This window comes from Dermacentor albipictus, chromosome 1 (genome assembly GCF_038994185.2).
Source record: "Dermacentor albipictus isolate Rhodes 1998 colony chromosome 1, USDA_Dalb.pri_finalv2, whole genome shotgun sequence".
NCBI lineage: Eukaryota > Metazoa > Arthropoda > Arachnida > Ixodida > Ixodidae > Dermacentor > Dermacentor albipictus.
This window is the reverse complement of record NC_091821.1, coordinates 450,057,009-450,075,750: the sequence shown is the minus strand read 5'-3', so window position 1 is coordinate 450,075,750 and position 18,742 is coordinate 450,057,009. Positions and strand designations below refer to the sequence as shown.

The 18,742-nt window shown below is 45.9% G+C and overlaps 1 protein-coding gene across 3 annotated transcripts in view; it reads left to right on the top strand.

Annotated features, from left to right (window-relative positions):
* Positions 1–8,322, top strand: part of LOC135911069 (diuretic hormone receptor-like) — a 194,759-nt gene extending 186,437 nt beyond the window's left edge. For all 3 annotated transcript variants that reach the window (XM_065443165.2, XM_065443163.2, XM_065443164.2), the window contains 2 exons: positions 4,336–4,377; positions 6,899–8,322. In XM_065443165.2, the coding sequence (XP_065299237.1) occupies positions 4,336–4,377; positions 6,899–7,147 (291 nt within the window). In that variant the 3' untranslated portion in view covers positions 7,148–8,322. The remainder of the gene's footprint in view (positions 1–4,335; positions 4,378–6,898) is intronic.
* The last annotated feature ends 10,420 nt before the right edge of the window (positions 8,323–18,742 follow it).

The following is an 18,742-nucleotide window of genomic DNA, read 5'->3' as shown; positions in this document are numbered from 1 at the left end:
TATAATTTGTCGGGGGATTTTGGACTTTTAAATGCTTTTGTTTATCTGCAAGGCGGCGAAAATATTTATTAACTTATTGACAGCCGTAAACACAACACCGATCCTTGCTCAGACAAGTACACGTTACAGAAATAAATTATTTGAATATAATTACAATAGCTTCTCTCGAAAATGTTATTGATTGCATTTGTCAATTAATTCCGCACGACAGTAATTCAACAATTACTAAAAAAGTAACGAGCTACTTTACGTTACTGTCCTCCCAACTTTTATTAATGTTTCACCAAGAGAGAACGTGTAAGGACCTGCTTTGGTTCTTTCAATTCATCCTCTGCAGCCCTTCACAGATTCTGCAGCCCTTCACACATTCTGTATCTTTACTAACAATTGTTTTGCAAAAGTTTCTTCGGTTATCCCTGATTTTCTTGTGCAGATGATCTGCGCTGAAAATTTTCGCGGTGTGTGCGCTAGAAAGAAGGGCTGAGTTGTAAGGCGCGAACACCTTGCACAATAGTTTGTTGTTGTTCCATACTGCGACGCTCGGGTCTGGGTTCCATGTGAAGCGCAGCGCTTCATTGCTGCTCGCGCTCGGAGAAGGTGTTCCCTACAGGGTCAATTAAAAGCCGGATATATCCGTAGGTGATCTCGTGGCATGAACGCTCTAAGTGGCTACCCCTGTCGAGCCATAAGCAGTGGCGGTTCATTTTCTCGGCAAATGTGTGGTGGAGTGTTAAGATGAGGAAATAAATACTGTGTGCCTAGGTTTGCCTTTCTCGACATGCGCTTTGGCTAGGCCGCTGCGCGATGTGGCCGCGGACGTTTTGATGCCAAAGCGTCAAATGGCCCACTGAGTGAGAAAGCTAGGCCTATGTAGCAGTGAAACGGCACCTAAATTCCCAACTGGCTGCAATGCGACGTCATGAGCTCGCCTCGATGGAGCAGAGTGGGCGAATCGTATCAGCCTCTGGGCTGTAGCGCTCCAGGAGTTGCGTGAAGAGAGAGGGCATCGCCGCGACGCCACGTCACCAACGCGCCTCGACGGAGCAGATGCGGCAACGCGACGCCACGGGGCGAGACGGGTTGTCGTCGGTGAGGCAGTCGCGTGACGCACATTCGGGTGCCGCCGTCTCGCTCTCGGAAGCCGGTGCGCGGTCCGTACCTCTCTCTCACCCCCACTAGGCTTAGCTGCTGCGCGCGCCTGCCGCCCTTGGTGGTGGCTGCTGCTTCCTCAGTCTAGACGTCGGTGGCATGCGGTGTCCTTGATTTCTCAGCAATATCGCTTTAACGCTTCCAGTCTACAGTGAACATGCTAGGGCCCTATAACATACAACTATTCCAATATGTTTTTATTCCAACTCCTGCCGTCAAATTTGCGTAACCGCGGACGCAAGCATCGGGCGGTGACCCGGCGGGTTGCCTGAACAGACCAATCGAACGCTCTCTTCGATTATAGGAGGGCACTTTTGTTTTCTGTAAAAGCTAATAACATTGCCTACACTGAGAGGCGTGTCTTATCTGATTGACTGACAAGAGGTGAGGAGCACGTTCAAGTGGAGAGGCATTCGATGGGGCCGAACCAGTGCACTGAAAATCGATAACCGGATGAAGAGGATGGTGCCGGCATGTGCGATTCGTCTGCTTTGCCTTACTTAGCTTGCGGTGGCTGGTCCAATATCGCGGCGGCATGCAACGGGAGGTTAAGAATGCCGCTAAAACAGACCCTCAGCAAAGAATAGTTGGCAGAGCGAGGTCGTAAAAGTGCCGAAAGTGCTCGAAAATTCTATACTGCCACACAAAAAGTTTTATTCTACGCAAGTGAAACACAATCACTTGAGGGACGCCCGAGCCCCCCTGTACAAGGCATACAGCGAAAACACAAAGTAGGCATTGCCTGAGCCATCAGCGGCAGCCATTTTTTATTCCTTTCTCAACGGGCCAGCCTGCGGCTATTCAAAAGAAAATTCAGTTTTGTTCGGCATAATAATGCTTCATTAACGCGTACAAAATCGAGAAGAAGGGATTAACCGAGGGGCCGATTTTTTATTAGTCGTTTCATAAGAAGCGAACAAACACTGGCACCAAGGACAACATAGGGGAAATTACTTGTGCTTAATAAATGAAATAAAGAAACGATAAATTGATGAGAATGAAAGTGGATGAAAAAACGACGTACCACAAGTGAGGAACGATTCCACCTGAGAAGGTTGTGGGATCGTTCCCCCTGCGGCAGGTTGCTTTTTCTTTATCCACTTTCATTTCCATTAATTTATAGCGTCTTTATTTCATTTGTTAAGCACAAGTAATTTCCTCTGTCATCCTTGGTGTCAAGGTTTGTTGGTTTCTGATGATTTGACGCGTACACGTCACTTTGACGCAGTGAGCTTTTGAGGTTTTGTACCGTCACGTGACAGGCCGGTGAAGTCGGTGCAGCCCGAAAACTTTTGACCAATAATTGTGGGCTAATGGCGAAAAGGTATCGAATTAGAAATAACTATTTTTCTACTGTTCGGTGCAATCATGCATAGTCAGCGTGTACACGTCATATCAGATGGGGAGCTATCGCGGTTTTTGTGACATCGCGTCACAGACAGGTGAAAAGGGAGTGGGTGGTCCAAAAATGTTTCTGGCCAATCGCGGAGGGCTGATTCCAGAATCGTAATAGAAAAGTTTGGAATAGCTTTACGTTATAGCGCCCCTATTGTAAACTCTGCAAAAAAAAGAAAGAAAAAGAAGCCTCACCAATTTCATCGCATAACTCGATAACGTACGCCGCAGCAAAACTCGATTGAACGCTTAGCAGTGTTCAGTTAGAAATGAACGCTTTCGCATTCCAAGCTCATACTAATTGCTTAGGTGTCCTCGCATACCATAGTAGTCTCTGCCAAATTAGTGTGGTCAAAGCTGTATCGCCTGTTACAGCGCCTCCTGTCAATAAAGGAACTCACTAGATGTCACTGATTGCTCAGACAGTAATTAAATTACAGTGTGCGTGTTAGTGATTAAATAATGTGATCAATTCCAAAACATCGCAAAAATATAATTGAATAGAAACGAAAATTACAATTTAATTGCTACATACAAGTACTACCCGTATCGACTGCCTACTTATCGAATCCTGCGTGACCGACAAAATTACAGGCAGACGTGACATATGACATATTCGTTGTATAGTTCACAATGAATGCGAGGTATACCCGTGCTTCCCTTTTTCTGATATATTTTCCTTATCCACTAAACCTCGTTTTCCTGTCTCTGTTTTGTACGCCTGCCCTTTCAATCAATGACTGCCTACCAACTAGCTTTGCTTACTGTCACTCTAACGAGTGCGTTGGTGAAAAGAGTAAATGCGTTTTTTTTTTGTGCGTACTCATCGCATCCGTATGACGATGAGCTAGGAATTAAACCAAGAGTATAGTCTTCAGATTCAGATTACGGCTTCTCTTAAGCACTTTCCGGTTATAGAAACCGCTGAAGTTGACCTATTTAGCTCTCTTTAGCGCTACACAATCAGTATTCACTAAACATGTAATTTAAAGATGCGCTAAACAAAAATGCGAAAATGGACGAAGAATTCATGCAAAACGGCATAGTCGTTTATTATTTCGGTGCTAGCTTGACAGCTGAGAGGTAAAAGTATGGTCAAAATAGAATAATTTGACTATCACTTCGTAACCCCAGTGCCTGTAGACCAGTGTGACGTGACAAGTTTTAAAGTATTTTTGTTTCGTATTTGGATTTTTCGGCTTACTAGATTCCTCGAACGTGCCAAATTCACTCTTTAGCTCTTTGAGAACATGATGGTAACTATAATTTACTAATGAAAAAATTGACTAGCCGTGATACGGCGTCACAATCCATGATGCCAAGAGAGCGGGTGCGGCAACTGCGAGACAGTGTGAACACCCGCCTTTTGTTTTTTACGGGATTTGTTCCTGACAAAGCCTCGTCTCATGATAAGCGCGAGTTTCTTGATATTGTAGAAATGTGTTTTCCTCATACACATTAAATAATATTTGTTTTTGTAGTGGCCCTTTCATTAAAGGGATGAGAGCGAATCTGACAACGTAGGAGCAGATGAGATAGCGGTAATGCCGAGCTTTGAATTGGCAGCATCCATGGACGCTGGCACTTCACAATAGAATTATCAGTCTAAGGAGTCATACGTGAGAGACGTTTATGACAGTCAAGCTGCTATTAGCACACTGTCAGGAATGTTGCTTATATCGTCAGTACAAGCTGTACAAGAATGAGAGCAACCTTGTTCATTTATATGGTGCCCGCCCGTTAGTAGAAGGTAGCTTGACAGCCACATTGAAGCAATGTTCGCTTTTACAGGGCTTCAACGTCGCTGTACTGTACTGCTTCCTGAATGGGGAGGTGAGTATGGTATTCCTTCTTCATTGAACAAAACTTAAACTCCAACCAATCACATAAATAGCAAGATAAGAGTTTGCATTAGAGCACGTTCGCCATTATATTTATCATAATCAAATTAACTTCTTTGCAATTTCGTGCTAAAAGTATACGAACGCGAGTTCCCTCTTATGGCAAGATTGATGCTAACGGCGCTTGTGTTTATGACAGTTAGGTGCTGGATGAAGTGAAATATTCATGCCACCCTAAATCTAGGTCATTGCGGGGTTCATTATATATGGAAAAAAGATTCAGTATGCAACTTTTATTTTCTTTCATGGGTCTCTGCACAACAAGCATTAAATGTTGCATAAGTTTAACACAGCTGTTGACAGTCCATGAAAATTTGTTAATGAAGGTGGTTTTACAAAGAAGAATAAATGCTAATATTGGGCTGCTTTGGAATAGTTCCTAAACGCAGTATCACTAACGCGCCGAAAGAAAACCGCTGAAGATATCCTTCATCCAGGGTAAACGAGCAAAGTTCTTTCAACACATGATTATGCGACCTGAGGATCGAGAAGAAAACGAACATTGTGCGTGCTAGAAATTAAACTTGCATTTTTATTTCTTATTTCCTCAAAAATATCACAATATCGCCCGAACGGCGAAACTGTGATTGCGGTGGCGATTGCGATTGCTATTGATTTGGTTTAAACTCGTTGTCGGGATTGTTAGTTTGAATCCACTATAGAGTGTGTAAGCACGACTGAATGAGGACGTAAAAAGAAAAAAATGCACGGAGACAGAACTGTTCCCGCTCGTACAATATATATTTATAGCTGGAATCTTATAGTATAGCACGGAATCTATAGTTGAAAGTAGCGCTGTCTCTGTTTATCTGTTTCTTTCTGCGTCCTCGTTCAGTCGCGCATGCGCACTCTATCATACTATCGCTTGCGTTAACAAATTACTAGGCAGCTATACCAAGTAAGGATAGTAGTTTTATCGGCCGCATAAAGTTGGGAACATTCGCTTACGAAGTGAATTAACAAGCATAGTGTCAGCGCACACAGGCGTTGGCACCATGCTTGTTAAACATCAGCACATCACACTCGATGACCGCGGACACTCGCTGTCAGAACGCTGGCGTCAGGAAGCGCGGCTGCAGCAGTGAGCAAAGTTACTTTCGTGCTCTCTATAGCGCCAAAGCAATCTGTTCGGCGAGTACAGAGCACGCGCAATGGTATAAACCGCCCCTGCAGATCGGTCTCAAGACAAGGCGCGCGCGAAGTAGTAGATCGCCGCTCCTCCTCCATCCGGCGCTTCCTCCCCGCTTTGCTCCCTATCGCTGCGAGAAATTGAGACGCGATCGTCAGTTCCCCTTGCGCCCAGTCCCGAAATACGCAGTTGCTGCTGGAGAAGAACGCCACGCGCCTCCCTCCGCTCCCCCAGGCCCTTTCGCGCGACGAAAGACAGCGTGTTTCCTCTCCGCTTTCCGCCATTGTGCGCGCTAGATTGAGCTGCAATCATCGGCTTCCCTCGGGCGTTTCACTCCGACATACAGCATGCGGCGGGTGGTGACGGTATTATCGCCCTTGGACTTGATACGGCGGCGACGACGCGAACGGCAGCAATGTGCCCGGAGTGTGCATATAATTGCTATCGCAATAAAATGCTTTCAGAAAGGGCACTTGTCACTCAAGGTGCGAAAAGCAACTTCAGATTTTCATTTACACTTTCATGCAATTTAGCATCGCGGACGCGCAAACAGGGTTTGTTGAAAGTGAGAGAGCCTATTTTTCTCACCTCGCTCATGACGTGCGAGGTGAGTAAGTACAATCTAGCGTAGTGTGCATTCCCGTCTGATAAACATAAGCATGATTTAAATAGTAATTAAATTGGGGCTCAATGATTGGAGGCTGTTGATGCGATCGTCATACATCGATAGCTCTTCTTAGAGGAAGCCAACGTCCGTAGTTACAACCTGATAGCCGCATAAGGCAGTGTAGTTGTCTCCAGCCTGTACTATTTCATGACAGTTTCAGTGAGAAGCTACAAAGGACTCAGAAAGCAATGAATTCTATTCCTTCTGCTAGATTTCAGTTTTTCTAAGTAAAATTTAGTCTGTAAAGAATAAGCGGCCCGTGTAAAAACCACAATCATATTCCTTGTCAAAGCTTTCCAAACACTTTATGTGCTCTTCGTTGAAGTCTATTTCGTCGGCTTAAATGATATACAAAATAAAACCACGTAATCTTCTGTACAACACGCTTTTGTTCGGTTTTTTCTTCTCTTTTGTGCACAATTATTTTTGCTCTTAAGTTTGCATGGACGCCATACTTAGATTTCATGACAGCGTCGATAAAGAAGAAGCATCTGACGGAAAACATACAACACAATTAGCCCATGCCGTTTTACGCTAAAATTGCACGTTGATTTAGGTGGAATTTCGGACTGCTTGATTACGGAGGCAAAAGAGTTAGGGTGACTTCGAAAGCTAACGTTTATGTTTCGCATTTTATTACTGCTTCGCCCTGCGCAGGTGCGAAAATCTGTGCGACACCACCTGGAGCGTTGGAAGACTGCTCGCGCCTTGAAACGCGGGGGCCGACGTCGCTCGAGCACATCGCGCTTTGGCGACGTCCGTGTTGCCAACTCCAAGCGAGGAAGCTGCGGAAGCTTCGCTACGACCACGACGTCGCTGGGAAACACGCGTCTCTACTCGGCTACTGGAAAGCGCTTCAGCAACACGTCCTACGGGCCGGTGGCGCTCAAGGACGAACTGGTGTGAACGCGATCAACCTCCCTTCACCACACGACTCATGTTCGCAGCGAACTCTCCGACGTTCCTCGCTGAAAGCAGCACCGGTCGCCAAGATGCAGGGCTCCCTTAAGTAGGCGTCGCTCTGTAGGATTAGTGCAGGATGCGGCCTCTGCGTCAACGTTCCTTCGTCAACATTGCACCTTTACCGACAAGGAAGCATGTCGGAACCCCCGTTTGCTTTGTACATATGGACTACGTTTAAGCTAATAGCCGCAAGCTAGGAGCCAGTGTTGTTAGCAGAAGCTGCGCATTTATTCCTTTTATTTCTCAGTCAAAGATTCCCTCTGGCGAGAATCACCGGTTCTGTCTCAGTTATTCTGCAGAAAAAATTGTACCTTCATCAACAGTGTTACATGACAGAACCTTTGAAGAATTTTTTACCTGTGATGATCTGCCAAAGAATAAAGTCAAGAAGATGGACTGTTAAAATGGGTGATTTCCCTTCCAAAACAACTACTACGAGCACAGCACCCACCTTGAGGACGAAAAAAACTGAAGTTCTTCTGCGAAGGATGTGGGACTCGGAGAAATGTGCGCCCTACCGTCGGTATCGCTTCGTGAACAATACATCTTTGACATTGTTCTCCGTGCTGAGAGTGTTTGCAGTGAATATTAGAGCTTACTTTCGCCAATTCACATCTGCACATCTATGGTGCTGAGTGTTGACTGCAAATGGTGCGTGGTGGCCCTTACTTTAACAGAGTTTCTTCATTACGGCAACGACATGAACTGTATATTTTGCATGGAGCGACAGTGTATGGTTGTTTGTTTCGTTTGTAGACTTCAGCGTATGTGTCATTTCACGTGTGATCACGTCTTATGTTATGACATCAACGAACAGGGCGTCCATAATGTAGCGATCCTACTGTAACGATATTGCTTATTGCGCTTCGTCAGTGGCAAGAGCCACACTTCACCTACGTAGAGGTGGACCGTTTATTTAGTGCCCTTTGTACCTAATACGATAACTCAGCCTTTCTGATGCCTTCAAGGACTCACAGAGATCATAATAAACAAATAGCTTTGAAGGAAAGGAATCGTTACATTATGGCAGTCCTGTTTAAACTACACCGATGGTGTAAATTCCCGCGGTGCGCGACGGCGTAAACTATTGCCGGCTGTTTGCGAAGGTGACACACTTGCGAGTCACTTCTTCTCGTTAAAGCTGAGTTAGGCAAAACAAAAACGCGCGCAGAAAATTTGGAGGACGCTTAAGCTTCGCCTTTAAGAGTGGAACGCGATAGCATTCAAAGATTCCTGACTGCTTGTCAGGTTTCCCGGCAACCGCAGCTTTACTGTGGATGTGCGGAGGCGAGCGCTATCTCGATGGTGTTGTTTCTAAGAAACGCGCAGTCCGGCCGCTCCGTGAATGGAAGAAACACTGGAAAAGGGATTTGTGTTTCAGTTTCAGCAGAACGGAAGTACGTTTGCTGGTATATTCAAATTACAATCCGACGCTATCCTGTCTGTAGCTTGTGTTTAGGACGTACTTTATGATTTTTCTGATGCTATTTGCTTTGAGGAATTCAATAAGTTCATTAAAGCCACTGCGCCACACGCGGAGGGCCTTCGTGGCTGTGGTTCAATATGATTTTTCGCGATACGAATTCCGATGCATGTACCTATTATTCGACTTCTGAGGGGACATCAAGGTTGCGCGGCTGCACACAGACTGCATGCAAATAAAAGACTATTTTATTCCTTGGTGCAAGCCATTATTCTCTCGGGGCGCTATGCAGAAAGGACCTAGTATAGAGAGAGTGGACGCTTTCAGCTGAATGAACGAAAGCTTGGAGACATAAAAGGCTACCCAGGGCAATACAAATTAGGTTGGCTAACGCCACTAAAGCGCTAACGAATGAGCAGTTGATGTAATCCGGTCCCAAGGCGGCAGGGAATAAAATCTAGCAGCTTAACTGCAAAACTGATTAGTGGACAGCAATGACATCTTGAACTCTTCCAAAAGACTTTCATGAATGTTCGCCGCGGTTTACTTATATGCGTAGGGCGCGCTATGGTTGCATCAGTGTCAACTATATTAGGGAGGCTGCTTCCTCTGGTCCAAGTTATAATATATATATCATACGCGAAAGGCATCTAAAGCTGGCAGTAAAATTAACTAGTGCATGCTCGTGTTGAGGTCTAGGACTGCGAAGCCGGCCTAATTGCCTTTTAATACTATGAAATCATCGTTTCAGCGGGAGTGTTAGAACGACGTTGTTTGGATTGACACTGTCAATGAAAAGAATGTCCGTATTTATTAAGCTTCTCTTTCGTAAGTGCCTTCCACGATTCACGATAACCGCGGCGAACACCTCGTTAACACGCATTTCGCTCATCAGATTAGAGAGTCCACAAGCCGGCGAATGAGAAAATTATCTTACGTAAGAGAAGTTTTGTCACTACGGGCAGGGAAGGTTTAGATAACAGCTTTCATAAACACTGTCCTCATTGAAAGAAATATGAAGCTATATTACTCCTTTATTGGCCGTAGACACGAATTTAACGAGCCAATGACTCCTATATCGCAATGTTAGGAGGTGACTTCCATTTCGTGTACAATCCTCTGCCTTAAGCAATGAACAGTTCTAGTCAGCTTCGCACAGCCAACATAACTGTTTTAACAGGAGCTTTGCTCTGGGCACCGATCATTGTTACAAACTTTGGATCTTTGCGAGAATGCGCCAATTGTAGCCATGTTGTTCGTTGTTTTGTGCTGTGAACTGTGATGAACCATGAATGTATATTTTAGTAAGTAAATGTAATTTTTTCAGCAGTACCGTTGAAACTTTTCACTTCGGGAGTAGGAAAGTGGTGTGCCACGCATGGAAAAACGTCTCTGCAGGTTTGAATGTGCCGCATACAGGTTGGGGCGCCCATTTTTTTTTAAGGGTACGAGAGGGAGGAGGACGACAATCATAGTAATGTAACTAAAGACTGCCTGGGGATGTGGTATTTTAGAACAGCTATGTGTACGACTGATGGCTCGAAACAAGCAAACATCAACACACCTCACTCTATAACCGCGGTAATTCGCTGTCAAAAGGCTGTAGTGAGGAAGTGTAGCAGCAGTATATAGCGCGGGAATTGACCTTCTTGCAGCCTCTCGCCGCATCAGGAACGATGCGGCGAGAACACAGCGCACACGAATAATCAGCCATCATCGTGCCAGACCCTGCACCCATCGCAGATCACTTTCAAGATAGGGCCCGAGCGTCCGCGTCATACGCAGCAGCCGCCGCAGTACAATGCCCCCCTCTCGCCCTCTGCGCCCCCCCCCCCCCAGTGCCTCGAGGGTGACTGAAGACGTCGCGCTTCCTCCCCGTTTTCCTCCATTGTGCGCGTGACATTGAGCCGCCATCGTCGGATCACCCTGGCAGGTTTTCACTCGCACATACAGCATACGTTGCGCTGCGACGACATTATCGCCGCTGGACTATACACGAAGTATCACGGCCGCGTTGACAGCAGACTCTTATGACTGGCGCCGAATACAGACGCACACATTTCCGAACCTTTATTTGAAAAATACCATTCACGCAGCGCTGTACAGCGCTCGCTGTCCTTGGTGCGGAGGCCGGCCAACTCTCGCCCACATTACGTGGGACTGCCAGAACAGGCCACCCAAAATTAATACACAAAAAATAGCCGGCAAACTTTCCGGAAGGGAGCAGTGGGAGACTTGGCTCGCCAGCGAGGACCGGGAGAGGCAACTAGCGCTCCTCGACCAAGCAGGGCGGACCGCTCAAGCCAGTGGGGCCCTGGACTAGGGGCTCCACCCACTCGCTTTCTGCATTTTTTTCTTTTAAATAAACGTTTTGATATATATATATATATATATATATTGACAGCAGAAATGCGCCTGGAGTGCCCATATAATTGATATCGCAGTAAAAGGATGAACTTTGCCTGTTTGAACATACCGCCAACTCGCACTGAGGATGCACTTACATTATTTCCAAACACATATCTCTGACAGCAGTCGTCTCATTTCTGCGGGTAAACTAAGTGTTTGTATGCATGCGTGAACGTTACGATGAGCAATTTTTTTCGCACTTTAATTTTGTCAACTGAAAAAATACTTGAAAGCATTTAGTTTTAATTCCTTAATTCACCATTACACAAGGCGACATAGCCAACGTTACGCAGAATCTTCAAAAATACCAAAAGCAACCAACACCGAGAAGGATGATGCGAGTTGCGGTCACCTTAATGAGAATATTTGTAATATTCCGCCGTAATAAATAATTCGCTAAAATCATTTGACCACCGCCATAAATATATTTTTTCGGGTGTGTCGGAATAGCGAGCTTTCAGAACGTCGTCCAGAATACCAAATGATCGCATACATGGTTGCTCTTGCGCTGAATTCTTATTGTTCTCGCTTAAAGCATGCGCGCTGATGCATGAACTTTTCTTTTTACCGGCTGGCGCGCATACGGCAGTGGCGTGAAGTACACTGTGAACTAATGTTCTTGTCTTGCATGTCCAGTGGCCTCATAAGTTGCGTGAACAGCGCGTAGATTTGTCGCTGTTTCGCCGTATCTATAAGCAACCTATGAGATCCAAGTCTTCATGCGTGGATGCAGGAAACGAACGATTGTCACTGCTATCTAAATTGAACGAAGTCGGATCGGGGCAGAAGGCTCAGCTTGATCTTCGTGAATAGTTCAATGCATTTCCTTTTTCACTCAGGAGAAAAAAAAAATGCACGTGTAGTTACGGCTATGATGGTCAATGTAAACGAGTAGTCGAACGCTTTTAGAAACGATTCACCTATTAAAAACGCTTGTTAACAGCATTCGACCTAAATAGTTATGCATTTGAATGCGAATGCTATTTGTTGCAGTGAGGAAATGTAGCTAGCCTTTGTCGTTTCATTTAGCAATTCCGTAGAGAGCAGAGCCGTTAACGAGCACCAATAGGTATACTAGGGCCCTATAACGTAAAACTATTCCAATATGTTTCTATTCCAATTTCCTGACGTCAAATTTGCGTAACCACCGACGCAAGCACCGGGCGGTCACCCATAGGGTTGTCTGAACAGACCAATCAAACGCCCTCCACCTTCATAGGAGGTCCCTTTTGTTTGCTTGAAAAACGAATAACATTGCCTACACTGAGCGGCTTGTTGTATATCATTGGCTGACAAGAGGCGAGGAGAACGCTGAAGTGGAGAGGGATTCACTAGGGCAGAGCCAGTGCACTGAAAACCGATAACCGGATGAAGAGGGTGGTGCCGGCGTCTGCGATTGGTCGGCTTTCCCTTACTTAGCATGTGGTGGCTGGGCGAAAATCGCGGCGGCAGGCGACGGAAGCTTAAGAATGACGCTAAAATTGACCCTCAGCAAAGAAGACTTGGCAGAATGAGGTAGTAAACGTGTCGAAAGTGCTTAAAAACGTTACACGGTCACGCAAGAAGTTTTATTATACGCAAATACACCCATGCTCTCCGGCAGGTGCGAGTAGCCAGCGTCTCAGTGATCGGCGGCAGCTATCTTTTATTCCTTTCGGAACGGGGCAGCCTGCGGCTATTCCGAAAAAAATTCACTTTTGTTCGGCATATTAATGCATCTTTATCGCGTACACGTCACTTTGACGCGGTGAGTTCGTGCGGTTTTGTGACGTCGCGTGACAGGCAGGTGAAGTGGGTGCAGCACGAAAACTTTTTACCAATAGCCGAGGGCTAATGGCGAAAAGGGGTCGAATCAGAAATAACTGTTTTTCTTTTTTCTGTCAAATCATGCATAATCAGTGTGCACACATCATATCAGATGGGGGGGTATTGCGGTTTTTGTAACGTCGCGTGACAGACAGGTGAAATGGGGGGTGGTCGAAAAAAGTTTTTGACCAATCGCGGAGGGCTGATAGCAGAATTGGAATAGAAAAGTTTGGAATAGTTTTACGTTATAGCGCCCCTAGTGTATGTGGCTATACATAAAATCCCATTTTCCATTTTCATTTCGTTGTGGCTTCGCATGTAACAATGCTTATACACGTATGACAACAATCCAACCCTGTCGTGCTACGATGACCAATGAGCCATTATTGGCTGACTACATGAGGTCAGTTTTGTCTGCTGTCAAATTTATTAGTCTTGCCTTACTGGACAAGTTTTTCTTACCTTATTGGCGGACAAGAGGCTAGAAGCGCACTGAAGTGTAGAGGTTTCATTGAGCCGGTGTAGAACATTAGGAGGGTGGTGCCGGCGTTTCCGTTTGGCCCGCTTCTCCTTGTTTACCTCACGGAGGCTGGACGAAAATGGCAGCGGCGTGCAAAGGAATGTTAAAATTGCTGCGAAAACTGATCCTCAACGAAGAATAGTTGGCAGAGTGATGTCATATATGTGCCGAAAGGGGTCGACAACGCTATACTGATACGAAAAAAATATTAAGATACACAAATAAATAGATTGTCCCTGGCAGATCCGACTAGCTATTACCAGAGCCATCGGTGAATACACATCTTCTATTCTTTTGAGAACGCCTCCTTTCCTCTCTCGTTAAGTCTCCTGCTAATCAAAGATCGTTTTTATTTTGGCATATTAATGCGCCTTTAATGCGTTGACGCAATTTTGACGTGGTTTCGGGGCTCGATTGACAGATAGGAGAAGGGGGCACACCCCGAAGCCTTTCGACTACTAGCGCAGGGCTAATAGCGACGAAGTTGTAGAATCGGAAAATAATATTTTGTGTTCAGTGTAATCACACATAGTGAGTGTGTACACGTCGTATGAAATAGGCAGTTCTCGCGGTTTTCATGACGTCGCATGACAGACAGGCGAAGTGAGAGAATCCCGCAAATTGTTTGGCCAATCATAGAGGGCTGATTAGAGAGATAAAATAAAAACGGCTTTGAATACATTTACGTTATAGCGCCCCGGCACTAGACAGAACGTTAAAGCGTGGATACGCGCGTTCCTTCTAGAACGTAGTGAAATGTCTACATTTACTGCGCTCAATATTGGCATCGCCGAGAAAGTGAACCGGAACAGTTCACGTCAGCATGCTCTAAATAATGGTTTTCTGTCCGTTTTAAAATCCAATCTATAAGCTCGCCATTGGCTGCAGACCGCCATTTGAAATTGTATCTAATTATCATAATTATCGAATATGATATATTCTACAATATATATATATATGTATATATATATATATATATATATATATATATATATATATATATATATATTGCGACAAGGTTTATTATCGTTCACGACGTTGTGGAACACTAGGTATATCAAGGCACTGCAAGGGCTGTCCGTAGCGCGGGGATCGGTGGCGATCACGGCACGGTCCTTCGTCTTCCTCTTCAGTCAGCACGTACACAGGGACGCGTCTGTTTCATTACAATATATGTATATACATATAAAGTAACTATCGAATATTAGTTCACTATGCTGCTTAGTTAATCCTTTATTATACAGAGACCTTTCTTTTGCCCTCCTTCCCTGCTACTCTTGTCCTGCAATAAACATATACTTGTGTTTGAAATAACTTACGTTTTTAAATTATGCACAGCCGTCGCTGAAATACCCGGTAAATTATTCCGTTATGGGTAGTCGCACGCAAAAGATTGTCCGTGCAAGCTGCATCTACTCCCAGTGAAGTCAAGACAGAATGCCCAAGTAGGTGATCAGTCAATTTTTGCTTCTTCGCATCCGTGCTCCGCAATGAGCAGGCGCTGTGGAGCACGGACATGCTGAGGGCCAGAGGCAACGTTCGCTACCCTAGCTGTTCCATCATTTGCAAACACGTGCCCATTTCTCTGCGCCAAATACCCCAGTAGTACCCCAGTAGACGCCATCCTCGAGTGGCTCAAGTAAAGGCCTGAGGAATGCGACGTCTGAGTTGACGCCTTTTCTCGAGCAGCTGCGGTCTCTCTTATTCGGGAGCGTCGGGAGCTGTCTGGCGTGCATGTGGTGGGAAAGTTGCTTTCGAATAGCTTTTCGTGTGGAACCGACCATCATCCGATGCTCCGCAGCCGACGTGCCTAGATCTTCTTGGCGCAGCTCGGCACCGTAAGTGTGCAATAGTCAGAAGCAAGAGTCCGTGACGGAGCTCGAATGGCGACGACGATGCGACCAGGCCGGCAGCGCGAACAGGGACACATTGCCAGCGGCTCAACTTGGTGGGCACCACCAGCCCCTCGGTGCAAAAGGCTAGATGCACTCAAAGTGCTGGAGGATCGCCAAAAATGCTCAGCAATAAAACGTAAATGCGCTAAAACGACAAACTCTTGGTCGATACAGAAGTGGACGTATTAGCAGATATGGATGGTAACAGATTTTCACAGTTGGGGCACTGTAATGTAGAGGTATTCTATACGTTTCTATTCCAATTCTACAATGAGCCCTACGTGATTGACCAAAAAGATTTTTTGTACCGCGTGCACTTCGCCTGTCTGTCAGGCGAAGAACACAACTTTATTGGCAGAAAGAACTTCGTTGCCCCTAAAACTGTGTAACGCCGTGTGGTCGGGCCCCTGTTCCAAGGCACCGCGGGCCATCGCCAAGCTTTCTGCCCTCCGGACCTGAGCTGATCCTGAGCCTGAGATGATTCCCGAGGGTGGAGCTGGTTAGCAGTGCCTCTCACCTCACTCTGGTATTATTATCTTCTTGTTCTTCGGTGTGAGCTGTGCACTCCCATGTGAGGTGGTATAGTGCCGGTGTGCTCCCACACCACGGGCATATGTCCTTGTATGCTGTTGTGTAGTATATGTGCAACTTATGGAGGTTTGTATATGTGTCCGTTTGGAGCCTGCGTCACGTCTCTGAATCCACGGCTGAAAGGTTCCTATGCGGTCCTGGGTAGAGCCTTCTCAATTTCGTGTAGTATCGCAAGATTGCTTTATAACTTGTATCGATGGGTGTGGGGTCCTCCACTATGTTGGCATTAGCAGCTCGACAGTTAGTGAAACCTCGAGCCGCCGCATCTACATGGAAGTTCCCAGTAACACCCTCGTGTCCCGGGGCCCATGTTATCGTTTGTGTATAGCTGTCGTCAAGTTCTCTGCTGATTTCGGTAAGTATGCAGTGTGCCCTCGCGCCGATTTGTCCCCTCTGATAGTTCCCACATGCGGCCTGAGAATCTGTGATTATTGTTAGTGGAGCATTGCGCTCTATGCCTTCTCTTATAGCTAAGGCGATGGCTATCTCTTCGGCTTCTGAAATGGCTGCTCGGGAAACCGAAGCACAGGCCGTGATTTTACCTTTACTGTTTACGACAACTGCCACCTTATTTTTGCGTTGGCCCGATATGGCGAAGCATCTGTGAATCGTGCAATGTCCAAGTATTTTCTTGTTTTGTCTATGTATTCCACTCTAGGGTTTCTCCTTCCTGCGTGTAATGTCGGATCCATGTTTTGTGGTATTGGTGATACCCCATACAAAGCTGTAATCTGGCAGGGTAGACCCTTGGCGTTTCGGTAAATTTGTATGCACTCTCCAAGGCCGACTCCATGAAGAAGGGCTCTGCCGACTGTCGTTTGCGCCAATCGACTCCTTTGCGCTATGAGTTGGGCCTCAGCCAGCTCATGAAATGTATTATGGAGGCCGAGGGCTGGAAGCTTCTCATTTGAAGTGTTGCGTGGCGACCTCAGGATTGTCTTATACGCCATCCTTAATATTTTATCAGCCTTTTCTTCTGCCTCCCTGTTCATGGTATGATAAGCTAGGGAGTACATTAGTCTGTTAACGACCAGGCTTTTCACTAGTCTGAGGGTGTCTTGTTCCCCCATTCCTGTCCGATTATGAGCCACATGGGCTATCATCCGGTTAATCTGTAGCGTTGTTTTTCTGACCGTGTTAAAGTGTGTAAACATCTGACATTCGATTGCAGACACATCCCCAACACTCTTACTATTGTCCTCTCAGGAATAATGTTCCGTTCCAGCCTGATCTCGAGTTTGAGTCTCGGGTCAGTTCATTGCTTTTTTTATTTTTGTGAGGCGAATTAGTTCTGATTTCTCCGACGAGCACTGGAGTCCTCTTCCTTTGGTATAGTTTTCTATTTTATTCGCTGCCCGTTGAAGCTTCTCCTCCTTCTCTCCCAAGTTGCCCTTGGTTATCCATATGGTTATGTCATTCGTGTATAGGGAATGACGGACGTCAGGAATTTGCCCAATCATGGCTATTTTGAATAGAGTAGGCGAAATCACTGCACGCTGTAGCGTTCCTTTGTTAGGAGGATGGATGATTTCAGATTCATCGTTTCCTACTTTTATATCTGCTGTTCTCTGGTTGAGGAAGCTTCGGATGTACTGGTACGTCCTTTGACAGCAGCTGGTCTCTGCAAGTGCATCCAGCATGCCTTTGTGGCTTACGTTGTCAAAGGCCCCTTTTATGCCGACAGCCATGACGACGTGTTCTCCGGCCTTGGCGACGTTCGTTAATACTTCCTCTTTTAAGAGGACGAGTATGTCCTTTGTTGAACGATGTGATCTGACGCCAAACATGGTGTCCGGCATTAAGTTGGTTTCTTCAAGATGACGTTGGAGTCTAGCGTTTACTAATCTTTCGAACAGCTTTCCTAGACATGATGTAAGAGAGATTGGCCTAAGGTTTTCTAAAGTAAATTTATTCCCTGGTTTTGGAATCATGATTATCACAGCGTGTTTCCATTGCTGTGGTATCGTTCCTCTGACCCGATAGTCATCAATAAAGTTCGTAAGGGCTGTTATGGCTTCATCGTTCATGTTTCTAATCATGGCGTTTGATATTTGGTCCGCCCCTGCGTCTGTCACGCGACGTCACGAAACCCGTGATAGCTCCCCATCTGACATGATGTGTACACACTGATTATGCATGAGTGGACCTAACAAAAAAAAAATAGTTGTTTCTCCTTGGACGCCTTTTCGCCATTAGCCCTCGGCTACTAGTCATAAGCTTTCCGGTTGCACCCACTTAACCTGGCTGTCACGTGACGTCACAAAACCGCGAATATGACCGCGTCAAAGATGCATTAATATGCTGAACAAAACTGAATATTTTTCTGAATAGCCGCAGGCTACCCCGTTCCGAAAGGAATAAAAGATGGCTGCCGCCGACGATCTCTCAGTCACTGCCTACTTGCACCTGCCGGAGAGCGTGGGTTTATTTGCGTATAATAAATGTTTTCATTGTGGCCGTGCATCGTTTTCGAGCACTTTCTGCACGTTTACGATAGCGCTATGTCAGCTCTTCCTTGCTGAGGATCTGTTTTAGCGGCATTCGTAACCTTCCGTAGCACGCCGCCGAGTTTTCCAAGGAGCCACCGCTAGATAAATAACGGCAAGCGGGCCAATCGTAGACGCCGACACCAACCTCTTCATCCAGTTGTAGATTTTCAGTGCACTGGCTGAAACGATCGAAACGCTCCCCATTTGAGCGGATTCCGCGCCTGCTGGAAGCCAATTACAAACGAAAAACCGCTAAATGCAGGCAATATTATTCGTTTAGAAAGCAAAGAGAAGTGATGACCAAAAAACCAAGAGTGCTTGGTTGGGCTGTAGAGGCAACGCTGCGAGTCACGTCCAGAAGCTTGCGTCGGCGGTTACGTAAGCTTGACGTTAGGAGATTGGAAT